Source organism: Alligator sinensis, unplaced genomic scaffold (genome assembly GCF_000455745.1).
Source record: "Alligator sinensis unplaced genomic scaffold, ASM45574v1 scaffold650_1, whole genome shotgun sequence".
Taxonomy (NCBI): domain Eukaryota; kingdom Metazoa; phylum Chordata; order Crocodylia; family Alligatoridae; genus Alligator; species Alligator sinensis.
In genome coordinates this window covers 501865-528782 of record NW_005842674.1, presented here as the reverse complement: position 1 = coordinate 528782, position 26918 = coordinate 501865, and the positions used below count along the sequence as shown (strand labels likewise).

Sequence of the window (26918 nt, the reverse complement as noted above, 5' to 3'; positions counted from 1 at the left end):
AGGAATCGCTCCCCTCACCTGGCAGCAGCCAGTGAGCGGGGGCTTTTTTTTCCAAAGATCCAGAAGCTGGGAGAGCAGGCGGGACTGGGAGAGCAGGCAGGGGATCGGGCATGTGTGATTTGGAGATTTGGCTAATTTGGTAGCAGCCGAATCGAGGACAGTGATTCGAATCACTAAATCGAATCACTGTTCCCCAAATTGGCCAAATCTGAATCTGACATGAATACTAGCCACTTCACACAGGCCTACTACCCACACTCCAGGAGTCTTTCCCTGGTCTAAACTCTACACAAAACACTCCGCCTCCTAACCAGTACCTGATTTCTTCTTTGGCCCCATCCACCTGTCCCTCAGATCCTATCTGATGTCTATGGTTAGGAGGGCACAACTTAAATTTCTGATGTGTTTTCCATGTGTGCCATTCACTTCTTAAACATTTCTTGCCTAAAATAGTAGATTCAGCTACATGATCCTTGTATGCATAATTTAACATGAAACTTCTAAGATCAAAATGGTGCTCTAAGTTACTCAGCCTCTAAAATAGTCTTTTTTAGTGAAAAGACATTGCTCTGTGAAATATAAAAACATGTTCCAGTGGACCCTTCATTTATGTTGTTACTTGCCTATCTTGAACCACCAACCAGTGACCAGAAGTTTTTCATTTTTAATGCTCTTGCATATTCTGAAAACAAAGTCTGCACATACTCACATCTTTCACTTGTCTTTCGCTAAAGAGATAAAATAAAAATGACAGAGGTAAGTAGGTTCAACAGAAGTCAGGGTTAGGGATAGACATTCAAAAAGCTTAAGCCTGAATTTATTCAATCTTTGCAGGTTAGTCTAACCTGCAATACTTGAACTGATTTGGAGGTGGATAGACATTCCCTTTTCATTCCAGAAACTCAGGCACATAAATGCAGTAGCTCAGGCTAGAAGTTGGGGGGTGCTAGAGAAGCCCTTGTTAGGGTGACAGTATTTGTTAGGGGGAGCATTGGATTTGCAGCTGAACAAAAAGGCTGTAACCTGTGGCCCAACAAAGCTGCTAACCACAAGGCAGAATGGTAAGTTAAAAGTCACATTACAAGATGCTTAGGCAAGCATTTTCTTAACAATATAGTAGTTTTATAAGATATATAGCTCATTATGTATCGTTAGGAGGTAAAGCAGATTTTGCTTATGAATGCTTATGCTAAGCCATCCATTTGCTTATGCTAAGTAACTATCTTAACTGTGTCAACCATTTTCAAGTAAGTCTGTGTACTGTGAGTGAGGTGAAGTCTTAGGAATGTGGAGATGATACAATGTGGGACTGAAAAACAGACTAGAATGTGAAAAACAACACGTAACTGGTAACAGAATGCAAGATAAACATATGCAAAAAGGTGAATGGTGATTGGTAAAGAAGCCTCCAGAAGCTTCCAGGTTTTGGTCAAGTCTGCCCAAATGACTGAAAGAAGTGGGGTCAAGGTCTTAGATATGCAGTCATAGCAAAAAGACAAGCAAATAAGTGAAATACATAGGTAATTCCATGCTAATGAAACAAACAGTAAACAGAGGCAGAGCTTGAGATAGGAGGGAATATAGGTGGAACAAAGAAGAGACAAAGGTGGAGTAAATGTTAATGAGTATGAACCAAGGTGTATAAATGTGAAAAGAACTAAAGTTCGTGGCAGCCACCCAGTTTGTTGGAGCTTTGCCCAAAGCTGTCTCCATTTTGAATAACATTGTTGCTAGCAATGTGTGCTAGTGTTTGCTCTCTGAGCAATTGGGTCATCGTCTCCCCAGTCATTGGGCGCCACATGGAGTTGGGGATCTAACAGCCCTCCCTTCCTTTCCACAAAGCTGAGCTGAGGGGGGGCAGCAGGATGCTTTGATTAAGGTGGGGTTCTCCTCTTCCCTCCTGAGCAGCCCAGCAGGGAGTTGATAACACAGTGTTTATCACCCCTAACTCAGTGTTTATCAGCCCATTAGTTCAAGCTCTTCTTTAACAACTTTTTCCAAGGAAGGAATGAAGGGACATTACCAGCTACCTGTTGATTAGCTCCAAGAAGCCCTAAGACAACACTGTGCTGTCTGCCTTTGTCCTGTCTGCCACAGCACACACCATAGCCAGCATGTGGTCTGCTAGCTAATGCTGAGAAGTGTCTGTGTAAGGAAGAGGGGAGAGGGAACCCCTGCTTGAGCAGGGAGTGGTGAGGGAGAGAGGGAGCAGGAGGAAGCCAGGCAGACCCTGCTGTACGTGCAGTCTCTATCAGAGTTGTGGCTATGGAGCAAAGGGGAGGGGCCATCCCAGCTCTCCAGAGCAGAGAGCCCCACCTAGCCCAGAGAGCATGCCAGGATGCTGGGGCACCCTGATTTAATTTAAACCAGAACAGGGTCTGGGACAATTCAGTTAAGTCTAATACTACATTCAACCAAATTTATCTCAAACCAGTTTCAGTCATTTTCAAACTGGTTTTTGTGCACTGAACATCTGTTCTGTTACAGACTGAAACCAGTTTCTGATCATTTAAACTGGTTTATGTGTAATGTCTGTCCCTAGCCCAAAAGTCATGCCCTTCAAATTAAATGAGAGCAGGGGGGTGGGAAGGATGACAACACACAGTTCAGAGGTGGCAAATGGTTCACCTGTCCTAAGAGACAGGGCAATCAGTGAGAGTTATAGCCTGCCTAGGCCTGAGTTCTGCCTGCTTCAGAGGAAGGTAGAGGGGATCCAAGAGAGAACAGATACAGAATAGTATGCTTCTTCCTTTCAGGCTAAGGTAGCTCATGCAGTTATTCACAGAGGGAGGGGGGAGACAGTTTCCCCCAAGCCACAGAACACAGGCCAAAAGTGCAAATGCCACCCTTGGGTGATAGTACACAGCCTGAACAACTGACCAGATGACAGAGGAACCTGCCAATGAAGTCTTTAAATGACAAGCTTTCTGCTGTTATATCATGGGATACATCTAGGTTCCCAGGGGCTCTGAAACATGTCCCTCTGATTCAGTTCTGTGTCCTGCCAGTTATGGACAAATATTTCAACACTTCCTTTGCTGCCACTTCCTCATCCTGCCTATTTCACTCCCCCTCTCAGGCATGTGGATGGAGCAGAAGGGAAGGCAGCTGTATGATCAAACCCTCTGATTCTCCTTTCCCTGCATGTTCTAGTCACAAGTCCTCTTCTGAGCAGTGAGGCCCACCTTCTTCCATGATGTGTAACTGATGAAAAACATGATCTGGACCTGGGACTGTCACTAGGTGCTCATTGAAGCAATGGAGAAAATAAATGCTCCTACTGCCTGCTAAGGAATGGGCCCAGGACAGCTCAAGCATGTGTGACACAGACCCTGTCCTGCCAAGGATTAATGAAGATTGTCCCTCCAGCTCACATGCTAGTTTTGGAACAAGAGTCTTGCTCTGAATGTGTGTGTCCAAATGAACTGGTGAAAACCTGGGGGGCAACTGCTTTGATACATTAGCCTTAGAAATATGCTATGGTGCATGACAGATATTTATTTTTTTTAAAGAGTGCTCTAAGTAAAGAGTATTCATGAGATGGATTTTTTTTTTCTTTAAAAAATAGCCAGTGATCACCTTGGCCATTTCCATGCTGCACAGACTGAGATTTGTCTATAAAGATTAGTGAAACCTACTCCACTCTTCATCCCTGTTCTGTGGTGTCTGAGCCACATGGGCAGGTTGACTTAACCTACTAGAGCGTTGTCTAACACAGCAGGGTCGTTCAGCATAAGCTGCAGAGCAGTGGTCCTCAACCTTCATTGGCCTATGGGCAATAGTACTGAGCATGTAACATGCAGTGAGCAGCAACCTTCTCTGCTCTCTGTGTTGACTTGAAGACAAAACTTTCTGTGGAAAACAACATTCCCTGGCTAAGATACCTGCTACCAATGTCCACCCACATTTCCAACCTGCTTACATGGAGACTTTTCTTATGTGTGGTGGTCACTGAACACTTACTAGATGCTTTTGAATCTGATGAGTGAACATGAACTACAAAAAGGGGTGGCAGGTGAAAGGCAAGCAGGGAGATCACAAATCTTAAAGGAAAGGCATTTTATCCCCCTGCACCCCAACCCAGATAGGGTAGGTCATTCTGTTACCTCTTGTACTCCTCAAGATCCAGGGCATCAGACTTTGTGACCACCAGGGTAATGTCACTGCACTTCCCGGTTTGGTAAGCCTTGATGCTTTCTGCCAGCAACATTTCCTGGACTTTCCCCCCCTGGATTCGGACCATACCGTTGATAATCCAAATGACGGAACATGCGTTAATGCTCTTTAAGGAAAGAGTAAGTGAATTATATTTAGAAGTAAAGAAAGAGACAAGACCCAACCCTGTGAGAGATGCTGAGCCTCTTCCATCCCAATCCCATCAGCAGGAGTGAAGAGCTACCTGTCTGTGAGCAGCGAGCTAGACATGTCCAGTTCCAGTAAATGCCTAACAGTTCTGCTCCATGTAAGTCCTCCAAGGCTGGGCTGGAGGTCTGGAACAGATGTGTGGGAGAGCTCCAGGAAAGTGCACTGCAGTAGCCTAGCACCCAGAGGGGATGGAGGCACATGTGATCACTGCAGGGTCTGCACTTGAGAGGCCAGGCCTCAGTCTCTCTGCAGGCAGAGAAGGGCACTATGGGCCTTTGCACCTGTCTGGGAGCACAGGAGCAGCAATGGATCCAGATGGAGCAGCACAGGAGTGGATGTCTAGGGAACACCCTTGGCATCTACTATGGACACGGCTTCCAGCCATTCTGCTAGTTGCTTCCCTAAGCAATGACATGGTGCTGCCGTCTGTATCATCCCCCCATTTGTCCCATTGGGATTTGAATATGAATAATAAACATTCCCCAGCCAAACATCTGCTCAGCGGTTTCCCCACACAACCCAGCCAAAAAATCACCTCTTTCCACATCTGGTCCCTTTTATCATTGAAATCTCCAGTCCCTGGAATATCCACAAACACGACACCTTCTGGTATCACATCAGGTCTTGGGATTGTCACTTCTACTTTTTTGATGAGGGGCCAGAGACGTGCATCTCCATCCTGGTCTGATTCCCCCGTGTCCTTGTTCTTTTGACACCGGATGTATGGATCCAGTTTATCAGAAAGTTTTGCCTGGGAAACAATCATTCTATCAGTCTCTGCCATCTGTGGTGACTGGACTTTGCAAACAGTAATCAGGTGCATGTTTTTCCTCCCAGAGAGACTGAGAAACTGGAAGCATCATTCTCTCAGCGGGGAGAAGGGACTTATTCATGGTCAGGCTGTGAGTCATCACCAGACCTAAGACTAGAATATAGCAAATATAGCAACATGCGCTCCTTCTCTATGCAGCTATGTTAGCGGGAGCAAACAGGACAGAAATAGCAGGTGGCCCATCCTTCTGGCACTGCACAGCATGGTGGAAAGTTCATATAGCCCACAGTTCATCTAGCTTCCTTCACCATGGGCTGTTCTTCCAGGAAGGAGGACTGCTGAGAAGAGATGGGGTCCACCTGACAAAGAGAGGGAAGAGCGCCTTCATAGACAGGCTTGCTAACCTAGTGAGGAGGGCTTTAAACTAGGTTTGCTGGGGGATGGAACCAAAGCCCTGACGTAAGTGAAGAAGCTGGAGACCTGGAGGAGAGCAAGTAGGAGGGGTATGGAAATGGTGTCTTGAGGTGGGCTTCGGCTTTTTGGACCATGACCCATATTTCAGGACAAGAGACATGCTCGGGTGGGATGGGCTTCACCTCTCCCAAAAGGTAAACGTGTTCTCTTTCAGGTTGGTTGATCTCCTTTGGCGGGCTTTAAATTAGGCTAATCGGGGGAAGGGGAAGATGAGGATGGAGGGAGTCACGGAACACTGAACCAAGAGACACCCACAAGAGCAGCCCAGCCAAGACAGGCAATGAGCAATCTAAGAGAAAACAGCTGGTGGAGAAGCAGCAGCAGAGCACTTCAAGTAGTGGCCACAGTTGCTCACTCAGGAGTGCATGTGTTGTAGGCATTCTGGCAAGCTAACTTTAAGGAGGGGACTGAAAGAAAAAGGGAGCTAGCTATATGAATGCAAGATAGCATAATGGCTCTTAGCTGTGTGGGTAAGCAATGTTTAATTTTCAGTCATCTCAAGAAATACCTAGGTAAGAGACAGGGGCTCAGATAATTCTGGGATTAGGGGGGCAGTGAATACACCTTCAGGAGGCCTTAAATGCCTCTACACTAGTTCTTGTAGTATGGGGAACAAGCAGGAGGAACTTGCCCTCCTGCTAGCTAACACAAACCCGGACATAGTGGGGCTCAATGAAACTTGGTGGGATCCAACGCATGACTGGGTGCTAAACATCAAGGGGTTTAGGCTGTACAGGAGGGATAGAACAGGGAGGAAAGGATGGGGTGTGGTGCTCTACGTCAAAGAGCAATACATGTCCTCAGCAAACAGCACTGGGTCAGAGGAGGGGCCGACTGAAGCACTCTGGGTTAGAATACGAGAGGGCTGGGGGGAAAGGGACTTAATGGTGGGTGTCTACTACAGACCACCCAACCAAGGGGAAGAGCTGGATTGGGAATTCTCAGGCCAGCTCATGGAAGCAGTTAAGTCAAGGGACGTGGTTATTATGGGTGACCTAAACTACCCAGACGTCTGCTGGGAAGAGCAGTCAGCCAGGTCTGACTGCTCAAGTAGGTTTCTAGCCAAGATACAGGACCTCCACCTAAGCCAGGAGGTGCACAGTCCCACCAAGGGAAATGCCTTGCTGGACCTGGTCCTGGCCACGGGCCTGGTGAATGGACTGTGGGTTCTCGATCCCATGGGTGATAGCGATCATCGCCTACTGGAATTCACCATTCAGTGCAGGGTGTCAAAAGCCTGCAGCAAGGCAGCAGACCTGGACTTCAGGAAGGTGAATTTAAAAGAGTTTAGGAGATTAGTCAGCGAAGCATTGTGGTCCCAGAGAGTAGGGGAAATAGGTGTCCAAGACGAGTGGTCATTCCTTAAGAAGACGACCCTCCGAGCACAAAGCGTGACAGTCCCAACACGAATCAAAGGGGACAAGAGTGTTCAAAAGCCCCCATGGCTCACCAAAAGCATCCAGGAATGTCTTCAAGCTAAAAAGGAGGCATACACCCAATGGAAGGGAGGGGGCATCACCAAGGAGGATTATACCTCCATTGCTCGAGACTGTAGGGGGGCTGTTAGGAAGGCTAAGGCAGAGACAGAACTGGGACTAGTGACCCAGATCAAAGATAAAAAGAAGTAATTTTTTAAATACATAGGGGGTAAAAAGAAGGTTCCGGGTAACATGGGGCCTCTGCAGGACATGCTTGGAAATCTGGTGGTCGCACCAGACAATAAAGCTGACCTCTTTAACAAATTCTTTGCCTCCATTTTTCTGAGCAGGGACATCCACCCCCACTGGGATCCCAGATGGACCCAAGAGAGGCACAGCCAAGCCCAGGGTCAGTGAGGACCCAGTCAGGGAACTTCTGGTGGGATTGGACATGTTCAAATCAGTGGGTCCAGATGATCTACACCCTAGTGTGCTGAGGGAATTGGCAGAGGTCATTGCAGAACCCCTGGCACAGCTTTACTAGAACACATGGTGCTCTGGTGAGGTGCCAGAGGACTGGAAAAGAGCCAATGTGGTCCCCATTTTCAAAAAAGGGAGGAGGGAGGACCTAGGAAACTACAGGCCCGTTAGTCTTATGTCGGTCCTGGGGAAGCTCTTTGAGAAAATTATCCAGGAGCACATCTGCGAGGGACCAGCAGGGGAGATTATGCTCAGGGGCAACCAACATGGGTTCATTAGGGGCAGGTCCTGTCAGACCAACCTGGTGGCCTTCTATGACCAGGTCACAAAATCCTTGGATGCAGGTGTCACGGTGGATGTAGTGTTTCTAGATTTTAGGAACGCCTTTAACACTGTCTCCCACCCCATTCTCATTAAAAAATTGGGCAACTGTGGTGTGGATGCCTACACAGTCAGATGGGTCACAAATTGGCTGGAGGGCCGCACCCAGAGAGTCATGGCGGACAGGTCATTTTTGACCTGGAGGGATGTGGGCTGTAGGGTCCCCCTGTGCTCGGTCCTCAGGCCCGCACTGTTAAACATATTCATCAGCTTCCTTCAAAAGGAGGCCAGATGATCACCTTGCTGGGGTTGTTTGACCCCAGCATTCATTCCTGCCATGGCAGGGGGTCAGATATGATCTGCTCAGGTCCCTTCCGACCCTACCAACTATGAAACTATGAAACTATAACTGTTCTCAGTGGGGGTAGATGACAGAACAAGGAACAATGGGCTCAAGTTGCAGCAAGGGAAGTTGAAGTTGGATATGAGGAAAAGCATTCTCATTAGGAGGGTGGTGAAGCACTGGAACAGGCTGCCCAGAGAGGTGGTGGAGTCTCCATCCTTGAAGGTTTCCAAAACCCGGCTGGACAAAACTTTGGCTGGGATGATGTAGTTGGGGCTGACCCAGTTTGAGCAGGTTAAACTAGATGTGACCTCCTGAGGTCCCTTTAACCCTCATTTTCTCTGATTCAGGTAGATTCACTTTCTTGGGATCTTACCCCTCCCCTCTCAGAATCCCTTTGTCAAGGAGTGGAGGGACAGTCTCCTGGGGCTTTTGGGACACAGGCTTGCATGAATCTCTGCACACACAGCAGTATCCCTTATCCGAAAAGTAACACTTCCACTATCATTAATTTGACAAGACAGGTCACTTTGCAGTTTGGAGGCAGAAGGGAGGGAATGAACCCCTCAAAATCCAAGAATGAACACACGTTTTTGAAAAAAAAAAAAGAACTAAATGAAAAGCTAATTTTAAAAATGGAGCAGAAAGCAAAGTGCTTTTGGTTGTGTTTTCAGTAGATGTTTTTTCATTTCAATTAAATCATATTTTCATATTTCATATTTCGGTTGGACGGTGTCATTGAAGCTGCTCTTCTGTCAGGGATGAAGAGGACAAGATACTCTTATTTTCTTAATGGGACAGATTAAATTAATCATCACAGGGATTCCACAATGGATTCACAAAGAAGGGGACAATTTTGCCCTGAGTTTGGCCTATCCCAAAAAACCTATCACACATCCACACTGAGAGAAGCTGATTTCAGTAAAAGCTTTACCCTTCTTAAAGAAAAAGAACAAACCAATAGATAGATACGTGGAAAAGGGAACATACCAGTTTCCAAGGGCTGGAGCAGATGTCTTTCTAACAGATGACTGATCTTTCTAACAGAGACACATGAGCACCAGAGATGTCTGCAAGTTGTTAGACCAAATGCAGATGAGGTTCTCCAGTCTGTGTTTCGCAGGTCAGGCTACCTGAATAAAATAGCCCCTCCTGGCCTTCAAGCCTGGGAACACACTCACCTCATCTCCTCGGAGAAGAATACATCTTGACGTGGGAATATTTATTACTGGCTTTGCCTTTAGCAATTCTTCGTAACTTTTGGTTTCGGCATTTTGTCCATATATGGCCCGGAGCTTTAGAATGGCTTCTTTTCCCTCATCATCATTACCCTCATCATCATCACAGTCATCATTGTAGCCATTAGCATCCCCATACTTCTCCGCAAGCTTCAGCAGATTCTCCATTTCTACTCTCCATTCCTGCCAGAGCAGATCAGGATGAACAGACTATTATTCCCCTTGAGTATCTCGGCCTAGATGTGATTGTCACAAGATAATTCAGCCATCAGAACTGGATTTGATTAGGGTTATATGGATAGTGGCAGCAAATTTGGCTTAGGGTTTGAGTGGGGGAACTGGTATCTCATATTGTAATGGGGTTCAAGAGAAAATGGTTAAGGAAGTACTGTAGTGCTGAGCTGAGGGGTAAAATCAGCCATAGAAAACATCAGGGGATGAAAAGAAATGGGATGCTCAGGAGGGTGGAAGCTGGCAGCTGGTCACTTCTGGAGGGGCCCCAATATTTGAAGTGAAAAAAGATATAAACCTTCGGCATCAGAGAAGGAGACTTATCCCCTGGGACATGAGGTGAAGCCATGCTCTCCAAAGACTGGTGGTGGTGATAGCTAGACAATGTTATTTAAAGGTTTTCTTCTTGGGAATTGGCTTATAGGGTGTGTGTGTGTGTGTGTGTGTGTGTGTGTGTTAGGATGGTTTAGGATGGGCAGCAGGGGTTAATTGACTTCTAAAAGCTTCTCACATAGTTTTCTGAGCCTTCAGAAGTGGACAGGATGTCTAACAAATAAGGACACATAGCCTGAGAAACTGGGGGCATGTACCGCACTGTTCCATAACATGAGATAAGGTGGCACCAGGTCACAAGGCCAAAGTGGGAGGCCTGAAATTGCTGTTTTGGGAAGGGTGTGCATGTGATATGCTTGGAATGTGCTGACAAAACAGAATGTGAACAGTATGATGACCACTGAGAGACCAATCAGTGATAGCCCTGGATGAAGAGTCATCAGAAAGGGAAAAGAATGCAAAGGAAGTGACTTTAGAGCAGAAAAGGGTCCCCGAGAGGGGAACCCAAGGACACATGGATAGAGGGCATACCACCAACCTGTCTCATCTACTTCACTGGCAGGGAGGTGTGGGCCTCAGCATCCCACCTCCAGGCTGCTGACTTGTGGATATCTGAAACCTAAGAGAGAGCCTCAGAGTGAAGCCTGTGTCCTGGCCAGATGAATCCTGACTCTAGGGAGAGACCTAGTATTGGTAGCTATATAGAATTGCTTGATTGTTTGTATTGTTTTGGTTTTTGTTGGTTTTGTTTTTGGTTTTGTTTTTGGTGTTTTTGCAATCATTGTGTGTCAGTAAATTTGCCTGTTATTGAAAGGAATTGGTTGTGGTCAGTCTAAGGGTATTGGGTCCAGTTGAAACAAGGCATCTGGGTCCTAAATATAGTGCCAGCAGTGGGTGATTTCTGTCTGCCAGCCAGACCTCTAATCTCAGGAGCTATACTGCCTTCCAGAAACCTGAATCCAAGATGTCACAGAAATGCTGCTGAGATCATCCACCCCCCTGGCTACAGCCCCTGCTCATCCATGTGGGCAATAATGATACTGTCAAGAGCGACCCTGAGCAGATAAAAAGGGACTACCAGGCTCTGGACATAAGGGGAAAGGAGAAGACAGGCTCAAGTAGTGTTCTTATATCTCTTTTTTAGGAAAAGTAGCCACCCAGCAGAAGCCTGATGTACCAGGCACCCCCAACCTCGTGATTCCCTTCCAGAAGGTGGAGCTTCCTTGGGGGGTGGGGAGGGAGTGGAGCCTAAGAATTGATCCATGCCTTACTTTGTTTGACAGGAGATGAATTTTTGCCTCACAGGACTCAGCCCGGCTGGTGTGGATTTGCACTACACATGAGGTGCATGCGGCACTCCCCGACACTGGCAAGAAGAACTGCTTCTCTAAGATGGCATTGAGCAGTGAGGTCTTCCCGGCCCCAGTGCTGCCAAAGAGGCCAATGTAAATGGGATCCAAGGAGGTCTTTTCTGTCAGCTTGGAGAGGTGGTCTCTGGAGGGAACAAGAAGACAGGAAAGGGGTTGGATGACTGCAGCAGCTCCACGTACACAGGAAGGCCCAGGCAGCTTTCCCCTTCACTGATAGAAATGCTCCTGTTGCTAATACCCTCAAAAGGACCCACTGAATGGAGACTGTTGGAGGCGCAGTATGCTCTGGGCATGATGCAAAGCCTTCTAGAGTCAATGAATGACCCTTCCCCATTGACATTGGACCAGACCTGCTACCCAGGAAGTGCAAGGTAGGGGTTGGCTCTCTAATGGTTTTGTCTTCTCTGTTGTATCCAATTTGCTGCATTTGGAAAGGTGGTGGAACCTGATTCCTGTCCGGGAGTCTCACCAGGGAGCTGGGTAAGGCCACAGCTGCAGGCACCCAGGCCCTGTACCATTGCCCACCCTTTGCTCACCCCTAGTTCCAGGCCTCAGTCACATCCAGGAACCTGGGGGAGCATGATGGTGAAAAGGTGACACATTGTGGGACTGCATCCCCTCTTCTGACAGATGCACAGGACCACCAGGCAGGGGAATGGAGCCTCTCTGCAGCAGGGATAGTCTGCAACCACAGGGTCTTTCACATCCTCTAAAAGGGCAACTGAGTGAGATAGACCCCTCGGTCTGATCCACTCCATCAATTCCTCTATCCTATTAAGACCAGACCCTCTAAGTGCAGCAGGAGTTCAGAGGTAGATCTGCCTGCTATGATGTGGATCTGCCCATGGCAGGGAAGTGAAGCCCTGTGTGATAGGGCTGTGTGAAATGTCACTGACTCTTCCATTTTGACACTGTTTGACTCATTTTGAGCTCCACTGGGCAGCACCTACTGGCTTGCTGCCCCGTGGAATGAGGCGATGCGCACCACCAGCACTGTTCTCCACCTCCCTCCACTGGGCTCTGCACCCAGCGGCTTGCTGCCCAGTGCAGAGAGGTGGTGCACAGCACCAGGGATGTGGTCCACCTCCCTCTACTGGGCTCAGCTTCCAGCGCTGGTCCCAGGCAGCAGACTCCCCCTGCACCCCCAGAGAGGGCTGTGCCGGAATCCTCTGGGAGTGTGTGCGAAACTGGAAACAGCATCAGAACAGTGAAACTGTTTCAATGAAACTAAACAGAAGAGTGCTTTCAAAACAAAATGAAACTTGAAAGGAAACACTGGTCTGTTGAAGCATCGAAATAGAAGTCAAAGCTAAATGGTGCTGTTTCGCACAGCCCTATTGTGTGACTACCAACTACTGTCCAAATCCCTCAGGCTATGGAGAAGACATTGGGTTGCAGACTCACTTGAGATACTTGATCTCATCTGGCAAGTTTTTCTGACCCACAAAGGAGGACAGCTTCTCATATGAGGCCTTCAGGATTTTCCTCGTCCTGGATTCCATCTGTTCACCTGAAAAAGTAAATATCATCCCGTGGTCAGATCTACAGCTGCCCCCATCCATCTGGGATTTGGCTGGATCATACTAGTTAAACAGCGTGATGAGAGGATGGGAGACTTCCCAGTTCAAAATAGGCTAAAGTAAAACAAAGGGCAGTGACTTAGGCTGGATTAGGAAGAGCTCTCTAAATACTGGGGTGTGTCACCATTGGAACAGAGTCCGGAGAGAGGCTGCTGAATCTGTCAAGCTTTTAGGTGAAGCTTAACCAAATACTTGGTGCCAATCAGCAGAGGCTTTTGACTGCCCTCTGTGCCCCAATGTGCTCCCAAGGGTGGCTGTGCCGATGCAGCCTCATTTAGAAGACATTTAAAAAAAAGTTCCTATGTTAGCTGTGGCCAAACTCCAACTGGTGCTTCTGCTGGATGCCAAGCAGTGGGACAAGCCCAAGGGAGAAGTACCGCCTTCCCCAGCTGACAGACATTGTGGAGACTCCCTTAGATGGAGCACCTGGACATGGGCAGCGCCAGTCTGTTCTGGGGCTCTAAAGTGACCCTGTCCATGGCACAGAGCAGCGCAGCCACGTGGAGATGAGCAAGTGCAGTCCTACACCCCAACCCCCTGGAAGGAGTGTGGCTTCTGTTTTTTCCAACACAGGGATGGGAGGTCCATATTTGTCCTCCCCCAACCTTGTGTCTTTCATGTGTGACCCTTGCAGAGCCCCTTAAGGTAGGCAGCCCCAGTGGGTTTCCATACTTACACTTAGAAAGGAACTCTTTCTCCTCCTCCAAAAAGCCTTGGTACTTGTCGATCCTTCTCTTTTTCTTTGCGGGTGTTTCTGCTGCATCTCGCCCCTCAGCACCTTGGCAAGTGAAAGAGCATCCCATTAGCATGACTTCTCTAGAGGTGGCATGGGTGACAAGGCTGGGTAATAGACATTTTGCAACTCATTACAGAGGGCATCAGGGGACATGGATCCATTTCTGTGCCCAAGCCCATGGCAGTCTTGCACACACCAGCACCTATCAGCCAAGCTTGAGGCCCCGTACTACATGCTGGCCCCACAGATGCTAAGAATGTGTGCCCTGCAAAGATGAGACAGGCATAGAGCAGGACAAAGAACATGTCCTCCGCTACTTTGTACAATGGGGACCAAAGCACAGAGGGCTTCAGGGTGAGATTTTCAGAGCTCCCAAACTTGACCTGCAAGGGGAAACTGCACCAGATGCTATTCTGCCTACTGGGTGTCTAAGTGAACACCCTATTCCACCCTGTTCAAATCCTGAAAATCCATCAGTGAATCTACTTTTGTAACATGCCATTATCTGATGCCTAAGACTGAGTTGCAAAAAAAGGAGTGAGGGGAAGGAGGACCCACCTGCCTTTTCTATGAACAGCTTCCTTGGGATGCCAGCAGGGTGGAAAAGACTCATATGTGGCTGCCTAAGGCTACCAGTAGACAGTGTATTTGTCCTGGGAGAATCCATTTTCTCCTGGGACAAATCATCATCATTCAGACATCCATTTCCCTTGTCCCAGGACAGATTTGATAGGTGGAACAGGATCTGGCCCCCAGAGTCTAAATCCCTCAAAAGAGTTGAAAGTCTCAGCTTAAGCAATTGCCCAAGGCTTCACAGGGTGTCTGTGACAGAGCTAGGAACCAAATCCATTTCACCCAAGCCCCCAAGTAGTGTCTTAACCACAAGACCATCACAAGGCTGCCAACACTTCTTATTTGATCACATGTCTTGTGATGGTTGGTGTTTTGCTCAAAGCCCCAGCTCACAGAGTCATGGTATTTCGAAAAAACCTCAACCTTCACAAGGACAGACAGATGCAAGTACATTTTTAGCCTTCAAGATTATAGTAAAAAGATTGAGAACATTCTTGAACAAGTCTAAAATCTTCAAAGAGCAGAGATCAGATACAAAGAATGCCAACATTTCTGTGAAATAGATTTTTAAGGCAAACTTAAAAATGTTGAGTACTTGAAGGTGGTGACATTGCCATTTCCCCCATGAATATCTCCTCTGCATATTTCTACTACATGCTGGCTGGGAGGAATTTGTTTTGCCTTCCTGCACCTCCTTTGCTAACCTCAGAATTTTCCCAAACAAGCAGAAAGCACCAGCACCTGCACAGTTTCTGTAGCTTGTTATTAAGGTCTAGGGCAGGAGTACTGAACCTCTGGCCCACGGGCCAAATGGGATTTCCCATGGGTCAGGAAATTTGGCAGAGGGGGAACAGTGGCAATCAATACAGCCACTCTCCCCTGCTACCAAATTCCCAAACCCCAAGCCTCCCGCAGCTGGATCAGAGCCACACCATGACTCCTCCCCACTGGCATGGGGCAGCATTGAATGTTAAGCCCCCTTCCCCCACAGGGATGGGTTGTGAATGGGCTGCTCCCTGCACACCTGGATGGGGCCCTGGTGTGCCTGCCTTGGCCACCAGATCAGGACCACCAGCTGGATCTGGCCCATGGATGGACCCGTCACAGCCCCCTGGGTAAAAAGTTTGAGCACCACTGATCTAAAGTATTTCAAGTTTTGTTGTGAATATGCACTGATGTTTGCTTCCAAATGTGCCTTTCAAATCTTACCCATCCCCAATCTTTTATTTATTGGATGTAAATGGAAGAACTAGGGAAATGAATTAACCAAATAGGATGAGTGCCAGCCTGAAGTAGCACGCAGGGAGCATGTCTACACAAAAAGCTAGAAGTGCAGTAGATTAATTCCACTACACCTTAGCGTGGGGTGTATTACTAGTAAAACACAGTATAACTAATTAGACTTCAGCAATCTGATGTCACCAACAAAAGCAAATGAGATCCAGAGAGGAGTTTCCAGTAGCAATAAGCCATTGGTGGTGATGTCATTATACAATGCCCTGCTGATACCTTATCTGGAATAATGTGAACTATTTATGAATTCCCTGAAGACAGGGAGGGAGAGCACATCAATGATTAACTTGTTCCAAGTCAGTTCAGAGGAGGGGAGACACAAAATCCGCAGGTCCAGATGCCCTCCACCCAAGGATGTTGAGGGAGCTGGCAGGGGTCATTGCGGAGCCCTTGGCCCGGCTGAATGAGCATTCATGGTCATCTGGCCAGGTGCCGTGGGATTGGAAACTAGCTAATGTGGTCCCAATTTTCAAGAAGGGGAGGAAGGAGGACCTGAGTAACTATAGGCCTGTAAGCCTCACCTCGGTGCTTGGGAAGATCTTGGAGAGGATCATCAAGGAGCATATCTGTGGGGGGCTGCAGGGGAGATCATGCTCAGGGGCAAACAGCATGGGTTCATCAAAGGCAGGTCCTGCCTGACCAACCTGATTGCCTTTTATGACCAAGTAACTAAATCCTTGGATGATGGTGTCGCCATGGACATAGTCTTTCTAGACTTTAAGAAGGCCTTTGACACTGTCTCTTACCCCATCCTTATGAAGAAATTAAGTGACTGTGGCATTGATGTCTGCACAGTTGGATGGGTAAAGAATTGGGTGATGGGGCGCACCCAGAGAGTAGTGGTGGACGGGTTGTACTCAACCTGGCGAGATGTGAGCAGTGGGGTACCCCAGGGCTCGGTCCTCAGGCCCGCACCGTTTAACATCTTCATCAGCGACTTGGACGAGGGGGTGGAAAGCACGCTGTCCAAGTTTGCTGATGACACTAAGATGTGGGGCGAGGTGGACACACTTGAAGGGAGAGAGAGGCTGCAACTAGATTTAGACAGACTACAAAAGCGGGCAGACGAGAATAGGATGGGGTTCAATGTAGATGAATGCAGGGTGCTGCACCTGGGGAGAAGGAATCCACAGCACACATACAGGCTGGGGAGTTCCCCTCTTGAAAGCACTGAGGCGGAAAGGGATCTTGGAATCATTACTGACTCCAAGATGAACACGAGCCACCAATGCCAGACGGCAGCCAGCAAGGCCAGCCAGACCTTGTCATGCATCCAAAGGTGTATCTCAAGCCAGTCCAGAGAGGTGATCCTCCCCCTCTATGCGACTTTGGTCAGGCCACAGCTGGAGTACTGCATCCAGCACTGGGCACCAAACTTCAAAAGGGATGTGGGCAGCCTGGAGAGGGTCCAGAGGAGGCCACCTGCTTGGTGGGAGGGCAGCAGGACAGGGCCTATGAAGAGAGACTGAAGGACCTGAACCTGTTCAGCCTCAGCAAGAGGAGGCTGAGGGGGGACCTGCTGGCTGCCTACAAGCTCATCAGGTGGGGATCAACAGCAAATTGATCCCTTTTCTCCTCAGCACCACCTGCAGTGACAAGGAATAATGGTATTAAGCTGATGGAGAATAGGTTTAGGTTGGAGATCAGAAGGCAATATTTTACAGTTCGGGTGGCCAAAATCTGGAACCAACTTCCTAGGAAAATGGTCCTTGCCCTTACCTTGGGCAAATTCAAGAGGAAGTTGGACGATCCCCTGTCTGGGGTCTTGTGAACCCAGCATTCATTCCTGCCTGTGGCAGGGGGTCAGGCTAGATGATCTGTTCAGGTGCCTCCTCACCCTAGGTACTATGAAACTATGAAACAAGCCCCACCGCGCAGTCAAAGGCTCATATTCAATCCTGCTCCCTATAGTGGGTTCAACAAAAGTGGGATATCCGGCTTTGAACTGGCAGTTAAAGTAAATGGATGGGATAAGGCTTCCTAGGTCTGCTACTCATGGTAGACTGCCGCAGCCTTCCCTATGGCCTCAGCAGTGAAACCAAGCAGGACTCCATGTGGCAGAATGCCATCTCTGCCTCTCCCCAACTCTGCTGTCAGGAGGATGACTAATCTGACATTTTGGTTACCATGGTCACTGCAGAGGGCAGACACCTCTGGCCCCATTGGCTTCAGGTAACCCTGAGTTGTAACCTGAATTGGACACATTCCTGAGGGAGGGGGACACCTGCTCCCTCTGCCTACATGACTGGCCTCACACACCTGGGAGGGGGCTTAAACACACTTGTTCTAAGCAATGCTAACATGACTGGGAGGGGGCTAGAAACCCTGCCATTCTATCCAGAAACCAGGGATACATTTCAAATTGTTTGGCTGGCAGCCAACAGTTGCTGGCCTTCATTGGATCAGGTAAATGAGGTCATAATGGCTATATAGGTGAAGGACTGCCCAAGAGGTGGGGCAGCAGTCATGATGAGAACTCACAGAGAAGCTGGATCATCTGAAACTGTCTCTCTCTCTCGAAACTCATGTTCAATGACCTGCTTGCCTCCAGAAGGAATCTCCACCTGCCTCTGGATGATACGTGTGAGTAAGCTACCTGAGATCCAACTAGATATACAACTTGCAGTAACTCAGATGCATGATCAAGGGCTACCATGCCACCATTTGCTCTAAGGGATTTCTCTGATATTGCTCTACACTGTACCCTATTCCAAACCCACTCCTTATAACCAATAAAATTATCCTTTGTACCTAGCATGGGGGACTTATTCGGAGAGGGTCTAGATCAGGGGTCGGCAACCTATGGCACACGTACCAAAAGTGGCATATGGCATGTCTTTTACTGGCAAGCAAGCTGCTTTCTGCCCCAAGGGGCAGGAAGGGGTGTACCCAGATTGAGCAGCACATGGCTGCCCGGGAACAGCCTTGTGCTGCTGCCACCCCCCTGCTTAGCTAGACTTTCCACCACCAGACTCAGGCCCTGGAACACCCTGATCATGCAGTCCAGGTAAGAGCCCTGGCCCAAACCCTAGCCCAGCCCTGCTGTGGGCCCCATCCCCGGCCATATCTGTGCCCTGATGGCCCCAGCCCCAAACCCGTGCTGCTGGCCACATGCCACCGGCAGGCCCCAGCTGGCACCATTACCACCACAGGCCCCATCCCCAGGCCTGGCCATGTGCTGCTGGCAGTCTGGCCTCATTGCTACCATGGGCTCTGTCCCTGGGCCCGGTACCAGCTGGCACCATTGCCGCTCCGGGCCCTAGCCCGGTGCCAGAGCTGGGCCGGAGCCATCTGCAGCATCAGGATGGGCCCGGGGCTGTGGACCTGCACAGACCCTGACCCCATCCCGACACAACAGATGGCCCTGGCCATGTGCTGCTGGTGGGCCCGGCCCTGGCTGGCATCACCGCCACTGCCTGCCCCAGCCCAGCAACGCTGCTGGGCCAGGCCACTGGCAGCACTGGGATGAGGCTGGGGCCCAGGCCCGTGAAATTGCATGGGCCCCAGCCCCATCCCAGTGCTAGCGGCAGGCCCAGCCACATGCTGCAGGCAGGCCTAGGTCCACTGCCGCTTGCCTCAGCCCAGTGCTGCTGTTGGGCCAGGGCTGCCTGCAGTGCCGTGATGAGACTGGGGCCCGGGCCCATCTCAGCGCTGCAGATGGTCCCAGCCATGTGCTGCTGGTGGGCCGGACCTTGGCCCCATCTCAGCACTGCTGGCAGGCGCAGCCCCGGCCAGCCCCTCTACTGCTGCTGCTGGGCCAGGGCCATCTGCAGTGCCAGGAAGAGGCTGGGGCCCAGGCACATCTCGGCTCTGACAATGGCTCCAGCCACGTGCTGCCGGTAGGCCTGGCCCTGGCCAGCACCTCTACCACTGCTGCTGGGCCAGGGCCCATTGCCAGCACCAGGATGAGGCCAAAGCAGGGGCTAGGGACCCATCCTGGCACTGCCAGTGGGCTTGGCCCAAGCCATGTGCTGCTGGCAGGCTGGGGCCATCTGCAGCACCAGGATGAGGCCAGGGCCCAGGCCCATGGATGAGTGTGGACCCCATGCCCGTCTTGGCGCAGCAGATCACCCCGACCCCAGCAAGCACCACTGGCACTGGCCCCAGCCACTGTCGGACTAGGGCCTGGATCTGTGCAGGTCCTGGCCCCATCCTGGCACTGCCAACTGTCCTGGCTTTGGCCTGTGCTGCCGGCAGGCCCAGCCTCAGCCTTCGCCACAGCTGCCAGCCCCAGCCCAGTGCTGCTGCCAGGCCCAGGCATCAGCAGCGTCAGGATGGGGCCAGGGCCTGCACAGGCCCCAGCCACAGTGATGGTACCAGCTGCTGGGGGCCTGGGCCCAGCCCTCACCACCACCATGGGCCCCAGCATAGTGCCACTGCCAGTTGGGGGCTGTCATCAGTGTCAGGGCCGGGGCCCATGCAGGGCTGGGGCCATGGACCTACACTGGACCCAGTCCCATCCTGGCAATGCCAAAGCCCTGGCCATGTGCTGCAGGTTGTCCCTGGCCCTGTGCAGGCCCAACACCAGCCAGCAACACCACCGCCATGAGCCTCAGCCCTGCATGGCCCCAGACTCAGCCCAGTGCTGCTGCCGGCCCCATCCCAGTGCTTGCAACAGCCCAGCTGCAGCCTCAGCCCCATGCTGCCAGTGGGCCTTGGCCCCAGCTCCAGCCACAGCTCCATGCTTCCCACGGTTGGGCTCCAGCCCCAGCCCCCTGTTGCCCATGGGCCCCAGCTCCAGTCCCATGCTGCTGGATGACCCTGGCCCCACAGCCACAGCCCCTCACTGCCAGTGGGCCCCAGCCCCATGCTGCCCAAGGCCCCCAGTGGGCACAGTGCTGGCACCCGCTGTCTTCCCAGACCCCAGAGCCAGGAGAGAGCCAGGGCTGGGGTGGACAGGCAGCAGTTGTTTGCAGCCTCCTGGCTGCAGCCGGCTCAGGTTTGTGGTAGCTGCTGATAGCCATGGAGCCTAGGCTGCTCCCTGCAGCCAGCTGGGAGGATTGAAGCCCTGTTGCAAGCAGCCTGGGCTACGTGGCTATCAGCAGATACCCAAAACCTGGGCTGGCTGCAGCCAGGAGGCTGCAAAAAACTGCTGCCTACCAGCCCCAGCCCCGGCCCCAGCTGCCTCCCAGCCCCAAATCCAGCCCATGGGATCTGGGGAGACAGCAGATACCAGTGATCCTCCTTGCTGTGCTGGCCTTGCCACTGCTTCTGCAGAGCAACATGCGTAACCCAGCGCAGCAAGGCTCAGCGGAGGGCACAGAAAGCTGCCTGTAGCTCCGATCTCCCTGCTGCTTTGGCTATACTTACCCTGCAGGCAGGAGCAGCAACGAGGGGCTCAACCCTGGGTGCTGCCCATGCTGCTCAAGTGCAAACAGGGGAACTGTGACCTGGGCCGCGCAAGATTGCAGCAGAAGGAGCTTCCCTATGCAGTCCCTCTGTTCACTGCCACTCTGAGTCACACAAGCCAAGCTCAGGAGGGCCCAGGGGAGGGCAGCAGGGCTGGGAGTGCAGCGTTTGTGAGTGCAGCACAGCAGGAAGCATTGCTGGTATCTGCTGCCTCCCTGGAGCCTGGGGCCGGTCTAGGAGGCAGCTAGGGCCAGGGCTGGGGCAGGAGGGCAGCAGCTGTTTGCAGCCTCCTGGCTGCAGCTGGCCCAGGTTCTGGGTAGCTGCTGATAGCCAAGGAGCCTGGGCTGGGGACCAAGGGGCAGCAGGCCTGGGGGGCAGGGGCAGCAGGGGTATGAGCAGGGGCTTTGGGTGGGGGGCAAGGGGCACAAGTAGGGCGTCCTGTCATGTACCCCTTGCCCTCATTTTGTTTTTCTGGCATGCTGGCACTCTGGCACCTTCCAAGGCAGGCATTGTGGGTTTTTCAGCACTCCAGCCAAAAAACGTTGCCTACCCCTGGTCTAGATAGTGCCTTGGGGTCCCCTTCATTCGGCTGACTGAGGGAGACCACTATTTGTGCTTCAGACTGAGGGAAGGACCCCAAGTTCTTGCAGTGGGTCAAGTACCCTCAAGGACTACTAGGCCTGTGTTTCCCAGAGGGCACAGGTCCAAGATCAGTCCAGACCCTGGGTGGTGGTGACATTACCCCCAGGCTTGCAGGTGTGCTCCAGAAAGCGGAGCAGCCGGACATGAGGCACCCGTAGGAAGGCACTCTGAGCCTGGAAGGTGTTTGGGCACTGCGAGGTGGGTGGCTCAATGTAGGACCACCCCCTACTGGTAGGAGCACCCCCTACTGGCCTGCCACACTCCACAAGGTTGCTCCCTTTCTGTCAGACACTCATCTGACATATTCAGTGCACACGATACATTATGTTACACAATGCATACATTGCACAGTGAAATCTGACTGTGATCTGCAGCTGACATAAGTCAGTGCAGGCAGCTGGGCAGCTTTGTCCCTTTGTGTGCTACCATGACCATCCTGCAGGGCCCATTCTTACCTGGGTGTTCAGGTGTGTTGCTTGCCATCCTAACAAAAGATCTCCAAAGTGAGCAGTGGGTGTTGGTTTATACTGGGCTGTTCTGGCTTTTTAAGGCCAAGAACTATTCGGATTGGAATGTGATGAGGGTGAGTCAACAGGATGTCACTTTTTTGGAGGCTGCCTGGGGGAAGAACAGATTAGCATTACCTTATTCAGCCCATCTGCTTTGTGTTTAACCCACCAGGCTCTGGCTGGTGCCGTTCCAGACCCTGCTAAGCGCTTTCACCACCATTTCTTTGTTACATGGGTTGCTTGGAACGTAGCCATGCTATGGTCCTGTCTACATGGTGGTGCTTCACTCCAGAGCCCCCTTCCTCCCCCCGCCCCCCATGGCTGCATCACTGCAAGCCCCTTCATGCATGCAGGGAAAACCTTGCTCCTTCAGAGTTTCCCCGTCTTTGAAACCCAGGGGAGCTGCACTGGCAAAAGACACAGCTCAGAACAATTTACCCTGTTCATACCAGAGGTGTCTCATGGGGCAGCTCACCTGGCAGCTGAATCAGGGCAAGTCCAGCAAGGACACCACGTGGACTTGTAAGACCATTTGGACTCAACTGTGACATGGTTGAAGATCCTGCTCTCCCCACCCTGAGAAAGAAGCATCCTTCCCACTTGGGCATCACACACTCTTCAGGCAGCACCCTTCTCATCTGCTGCACCCTGCACAGGCCTCTGCAACAGACCTAGAGTCCGTGTGAATGGACTTGCACAAATGGGAGGCGGAAAGTCAACTGGACAGAGCAGGGTTCAGAGGAGGATACAAATCATCTATCCTTCAGCCCCAGGACAAAGGCCCCCTACCCTGTCTCCCTCACCCCTTCCTTCAGCATCCCTGGCATCTGCTGTAGCCAGTGGGAGTGTAGTGAGGGACAGGATCTGCATGTGGCCATCCAGACTTCATCAGCTCCTAGGAATCCACCTGCTATGGGATGGCTTTGCTGTGGAAGAGGCAAGGCCTAGATCCTTTCCCTTCCCCACCCTGATGAGGTGGGGTGGGCAGTTTCTACCTGGAGACTCTCACAGGGAGCCCCCCGTGTCAAACAGTATCCTTCAGGAAGGGATGTTTTGGCCCTTGCCCAGTGACAGGAATGATTGATGTTCTTTTTCCCTCGGCACATGTCACAGCTGGCACAAGCCACTCTCTTGCCACAGCTTGTACACAGACTCCTACTGGATTTCCAGATCAAGCCAGTACAACCATCTGGACATCCCCCTTCTCACTGCCTCAGAGTACAGGGCATCCTAGAGGGCATGGCCCCACATGCAGGTCCCCAGTACGCTGCAGCCTCATGTACAGGAGCTATGGGATGGGGCCTAAGCTTCCCAGTCTGTAGCACAACCCATGCAAGTTAATGGCAGACATATGAAGAAATGCAGAGTAATGATTATAAATCTGGATAGTCTTGATAGTTATACACAGTGCAATCTTTCTTTGAACCTAACTTCCTGGGACAGTGAGTCCCCCTGTCAAATTGCACATTTGGTGAGAAGGAATTTCTTCCACTGGATTGGAAGTCCCCCATGATGGTTCATGGCATGCTCCCTGGCTTTCATGTTATGAGATGGAGGGAGAATGGAAATTCCTGATGTAGCTTCTTTAGACCATTCACTGATCTATATCATTCTTTGTCATCTCCAATTAATCAATCCCTTCAAAACGTAAACAGCCTGCCGTTTCAACCCCTCCTGAAAGTTGTGCCCTAGGATCCTGTGTCACCTACACATGCCCTTAGAATAGGAAAGCCCCTTGAGGGTTATTCAGTCCAACCCCTGCACAGACGCAGGTCAAGCTGTTCCTAGCTCATCTCAGTTGTCCATTCAGCCTCTGCTTGGAAACCTCCAAAGGAAGGACATTCTCTGGGCAGCTGGCTCCACTCTCCTGTGCTTCTTACAGTTAGGAGGGTTTTTCTTTTCTTTTCTTTTCTTTGTTTAAAGATACAATCTAAACCTGCATTACTGCAGGTCCCACTGTTTAACATCCTGTCTTCTGTGGCAGGGAGAACACCTGTTCTTCTTCCTCTTTTTATGGCAGTCTTTAAATACTTGAAATCTGCTATCATGTTACCTACCTCTCTCAGCCTTTCCCCTCTTCATCATCTTTGCCATTCACCCCCGGAAACTCAGTAGTTTCTGTTCCTGCTTCTTAAAATAGGGATGCCCAGAACTAGGTGCAGTACTCCAGCTAAGGCCCAAGCAGCCCCAAGCAGAGTGCTCCTATCACCTGCAGGGTCTCAAATACAAGATGTTTGTTAATACGGCCCCAGAATTGCATTTACGTCGCACCTGGGGCAGTGGATCACAGCTCTGAGTGTGCCTGAATCCTGATAACTTCAAGCAAGAAAGAAACTATCAATTATTTCTAAACTAAACTACCAGAATGTGGCAAGAAGCCAGCTCTTATTACCCAAAAGGGCATAGAAGTCACCAATTTTACATGAAAAATAATACACATACCAGAAGTACTGCACCTCTTCAAAATGACTGGCTTTTGCTGTTGCTGATTTTCTATTTCTTGGAGCAGGAGAAATGAAACTGAATCCTAGACCACAATTGATGTAATGCCAGACTCCTCCCTATTTTGCAAGAAGCTTAAGTGGTTCAGAAGCAAAAAGAAATCGTAGATGTTTTTTGCGTCTTTGATTTTGGATCTCTTCTAGTGCATTCACAACCCAATTTCAGGCTTTTCTCTGTGAGCATAAGAGCTAGAAACAGTGCTTCTACTAATTTAAATGAAATCCTGAGGTACTTCTAGGGGCTTGGGTCTCAAAGAGCTCCTGAGTGAGTTTCAAGAGGTGGCAAAAGTGAATGTCACACTGTGCTTACCTCCTAATAGATGAACAGGGAGAATCAGGCCCAACTACATCCTGAGCCTGGAAGCAGCTGTGTTTAGTGCATCAGACAGTACTTTCTGTGCCTCTCAGAGTGGTCTGATCAAACTTGCAATGAGGAATTCAATATAATTTAGCTTTAGAGGGGTTGGGTTCAGTCCTTCACAATGAGGCAGATGTAGCAGAACTGTGTGACTCCTGATCTAGTTTTACCTTCATGGACTGAGCAGGAGCCTTGCACTCAAATCACACATATACCCCTACCCCCAAGGTCTGAAGTGCCATCGCAGGGATTAGGCTAAGGAGCAGAAGCTCTTCTAGCTAACAAGCTTTTCACCCACTGAGATGCTTTTTGAAGAGACACTCACTAACGTTATAACTTAGGCTGGCAACAAAAATTAAGGACAACAAAAAGTCTTTCTTCAGGTATATAGGGAGAAAAAGGAAGGTGCAGGATAGTATAGGATCACAACAGGACAAACTAGGGCAATTGGTGAAGGGGGGGGGGGGGGGGGGGGGGGCATGACAGGGAGACAAAGCTGAGCTCTTCAATGAGTTCTTTGCATCTGTATTCCTAGACACAGACCAAGACAATTCCTCACTTGTAAAATGGGAATAGCCCTTCTCCCTCACCTTCCTGCCATGCTTTTTCTGTTTCTCAAATAAATGCTAGGAGGCTGCCCAGGATGCCAGGGGACTCACTGCTCCAAGTCCTACCATTTTTTCCTTCTTAACTCTTAATGCCTTAAAGGCTGTATTTTTGGCCAACAACCTTCCCCACAGCAACACCCCTGCCTCACAGGTGTCAACAATCAATCATTTTAAGGGGGACTTGGCCCCATGTCCAATACCTTGCTCCTTCAGGCCCTTATATCTTCAAGTCCTGTTCCTACTGGGCACTAAGTCATGGTCTGATCACCACTATTGTCAGGCACTGGGCCCTGGCCTTAGTTCCTGCCTCCACTGGCTAATTTTTGCAGCACGGGCTCACCCTACAGCAGGCTCCAGACTCTCCATGCCTCTCAGGCACCGAAGGCACCTCAAAACCTTTGCTTTTCAGGTCCCTTCCTGGTCCTCCAGTGAGAAAACAAAAAGAAAATCCAGCTTCTGCCTTAACATCCTGGGCAACTGCCTCAGGATGCAGAGAAGTAAAAAAGGTATGCAGTCTTTAGCTCATGCAGCCCTGGGTCAGGCAGTCCTATGGCTGGCAGTAAAAGGAGCCAGTCTAGAAGGACAAATAAAGTCAGCTGGGGAAAGCCACCCCTGGGCTCTTCCCTGGCCTGCTTCCAAAAGTCCAGTCCCCCATTGGGTTCCCTGGGATGCTGCCTCTTCCCCCTCCATGTCAGAGGGCTCAGTTCCGCCACAGGGCTTTCTGCCGTGGCTGTGCACTACTCTGCTTTCCATTCCTCCTTCCCCTGCTTCCAAGTGTAGCAGGCTTGCCTTTTGGAGCTTGGGTTGAGTCCCAGGCTTGAAATCTTGCTGTTTTGATTGGTGGAGCCCATCCACCGATCAGGGGAGAGCAAGAGGAGTTAAGTCATGCCCCTTTCCTGAGGGGAGGGGGAGAGGAGCTCTCCCATCCAGAACTGATTCAAGACTGTGACACTCAGGTCCAGAAGTCTTCAGGGGTGGAGCCCTGGAGAGTATCATAGAATCATAGAATCATAGAAGTCGGGTCGGAAGGGACCTTGTAGATCTTCAAGTACGACCCTTTGCCTGGCCAGGAGGGAAACTGGGCTCAAGTGACCCCAGCCAGGTAGGCATCAAGTCGCTTCTTAAAGACCCCCAGGGTAGGAGCCAGCACCACTTCTCTTGGAAGTTGGTTCCAGATCCTAGCCGCCCTGACAGTGAAGTAGTTCCTACGGATGTCTAATCTGAACCTACTCTCCAACAGCTTGTGGCCGTTATTCCTTGTTTTCCCGGGGGGCGCTAGGGGAAACAAGGTCTCCCCCAAACCCTTCTGGTCCCCCCTAGTGAGTTTATAGATGGTCACCAGGTCCCCCCTCAGCCTTCTCTTGTGAAGGCTGAACAGGTTCAGGTCCCATAGCCTCTCATTGTAGGGTCTGCCCTGCTGTCCC

At 50.4% G+C, this 26918-nt stretch overlaps 2 protein-coding genes across 2 annotated transcripts in view; one reads left to right on the top strand and one right to left on the bottom strand.

Annotated features, from left to right (window-relative positions):
• LOC102381426 (nuclear GTPase SLIP-GC-like) overlaps nt 1-24522 on the bottom strand; it is a 54231-nt gene extending 29709 nt beyond the window's left edge. The window contains exons 1-9 of the mRNA XM_014524814.2: nt 24470-24522; nt 21974-22136; nt 13602-13703; nt 12750-12855; nt 11247-11469; nt 9355-9594; nt 4901-5116; nt 4107-4282; nt 710-728 (exon numbers count right to left, since the gene is read on the bottom strand). Of these exons, the coding sequence (XP_014380300.1) occupies nt 710-728; nt 4107-4282; nt 4901-5116; nt 9355-9594; nt 11247-11469; nt 12750-12855; nt 13602-13703; nt 21974-22001 (1110 nt within the window). The 5' untranslated portion in view covers nt 22002-22136; nt 24470-24522. The remainder of the gene's footprint in view (nt 1-709; nt 729-4106; nt 4283-4900; nt 5117-9354; nt 9595-11246; nt 11470-12749; nt 12856-13601; nt 13704-21973; nt 22137-24469) is intronic.
• Nucleotides 24523-26539: 2017 nt separating this feature from the next.
• LOC102379551 (nuclear GTPase SLIP-GC) overlaps nt 26540-26918 on the top strand; it is a 64839-nt gene continuing 64460 nt past the window's right edge. The window contains exon 1 of the mRNA XM_014524822.2: nt 26540-26596. The gene's annotated coding sequence lies outside the window, so the exon portion shown is untranslated. The remainder of the gene's footprint in view (nt 26597-26918) is intronic.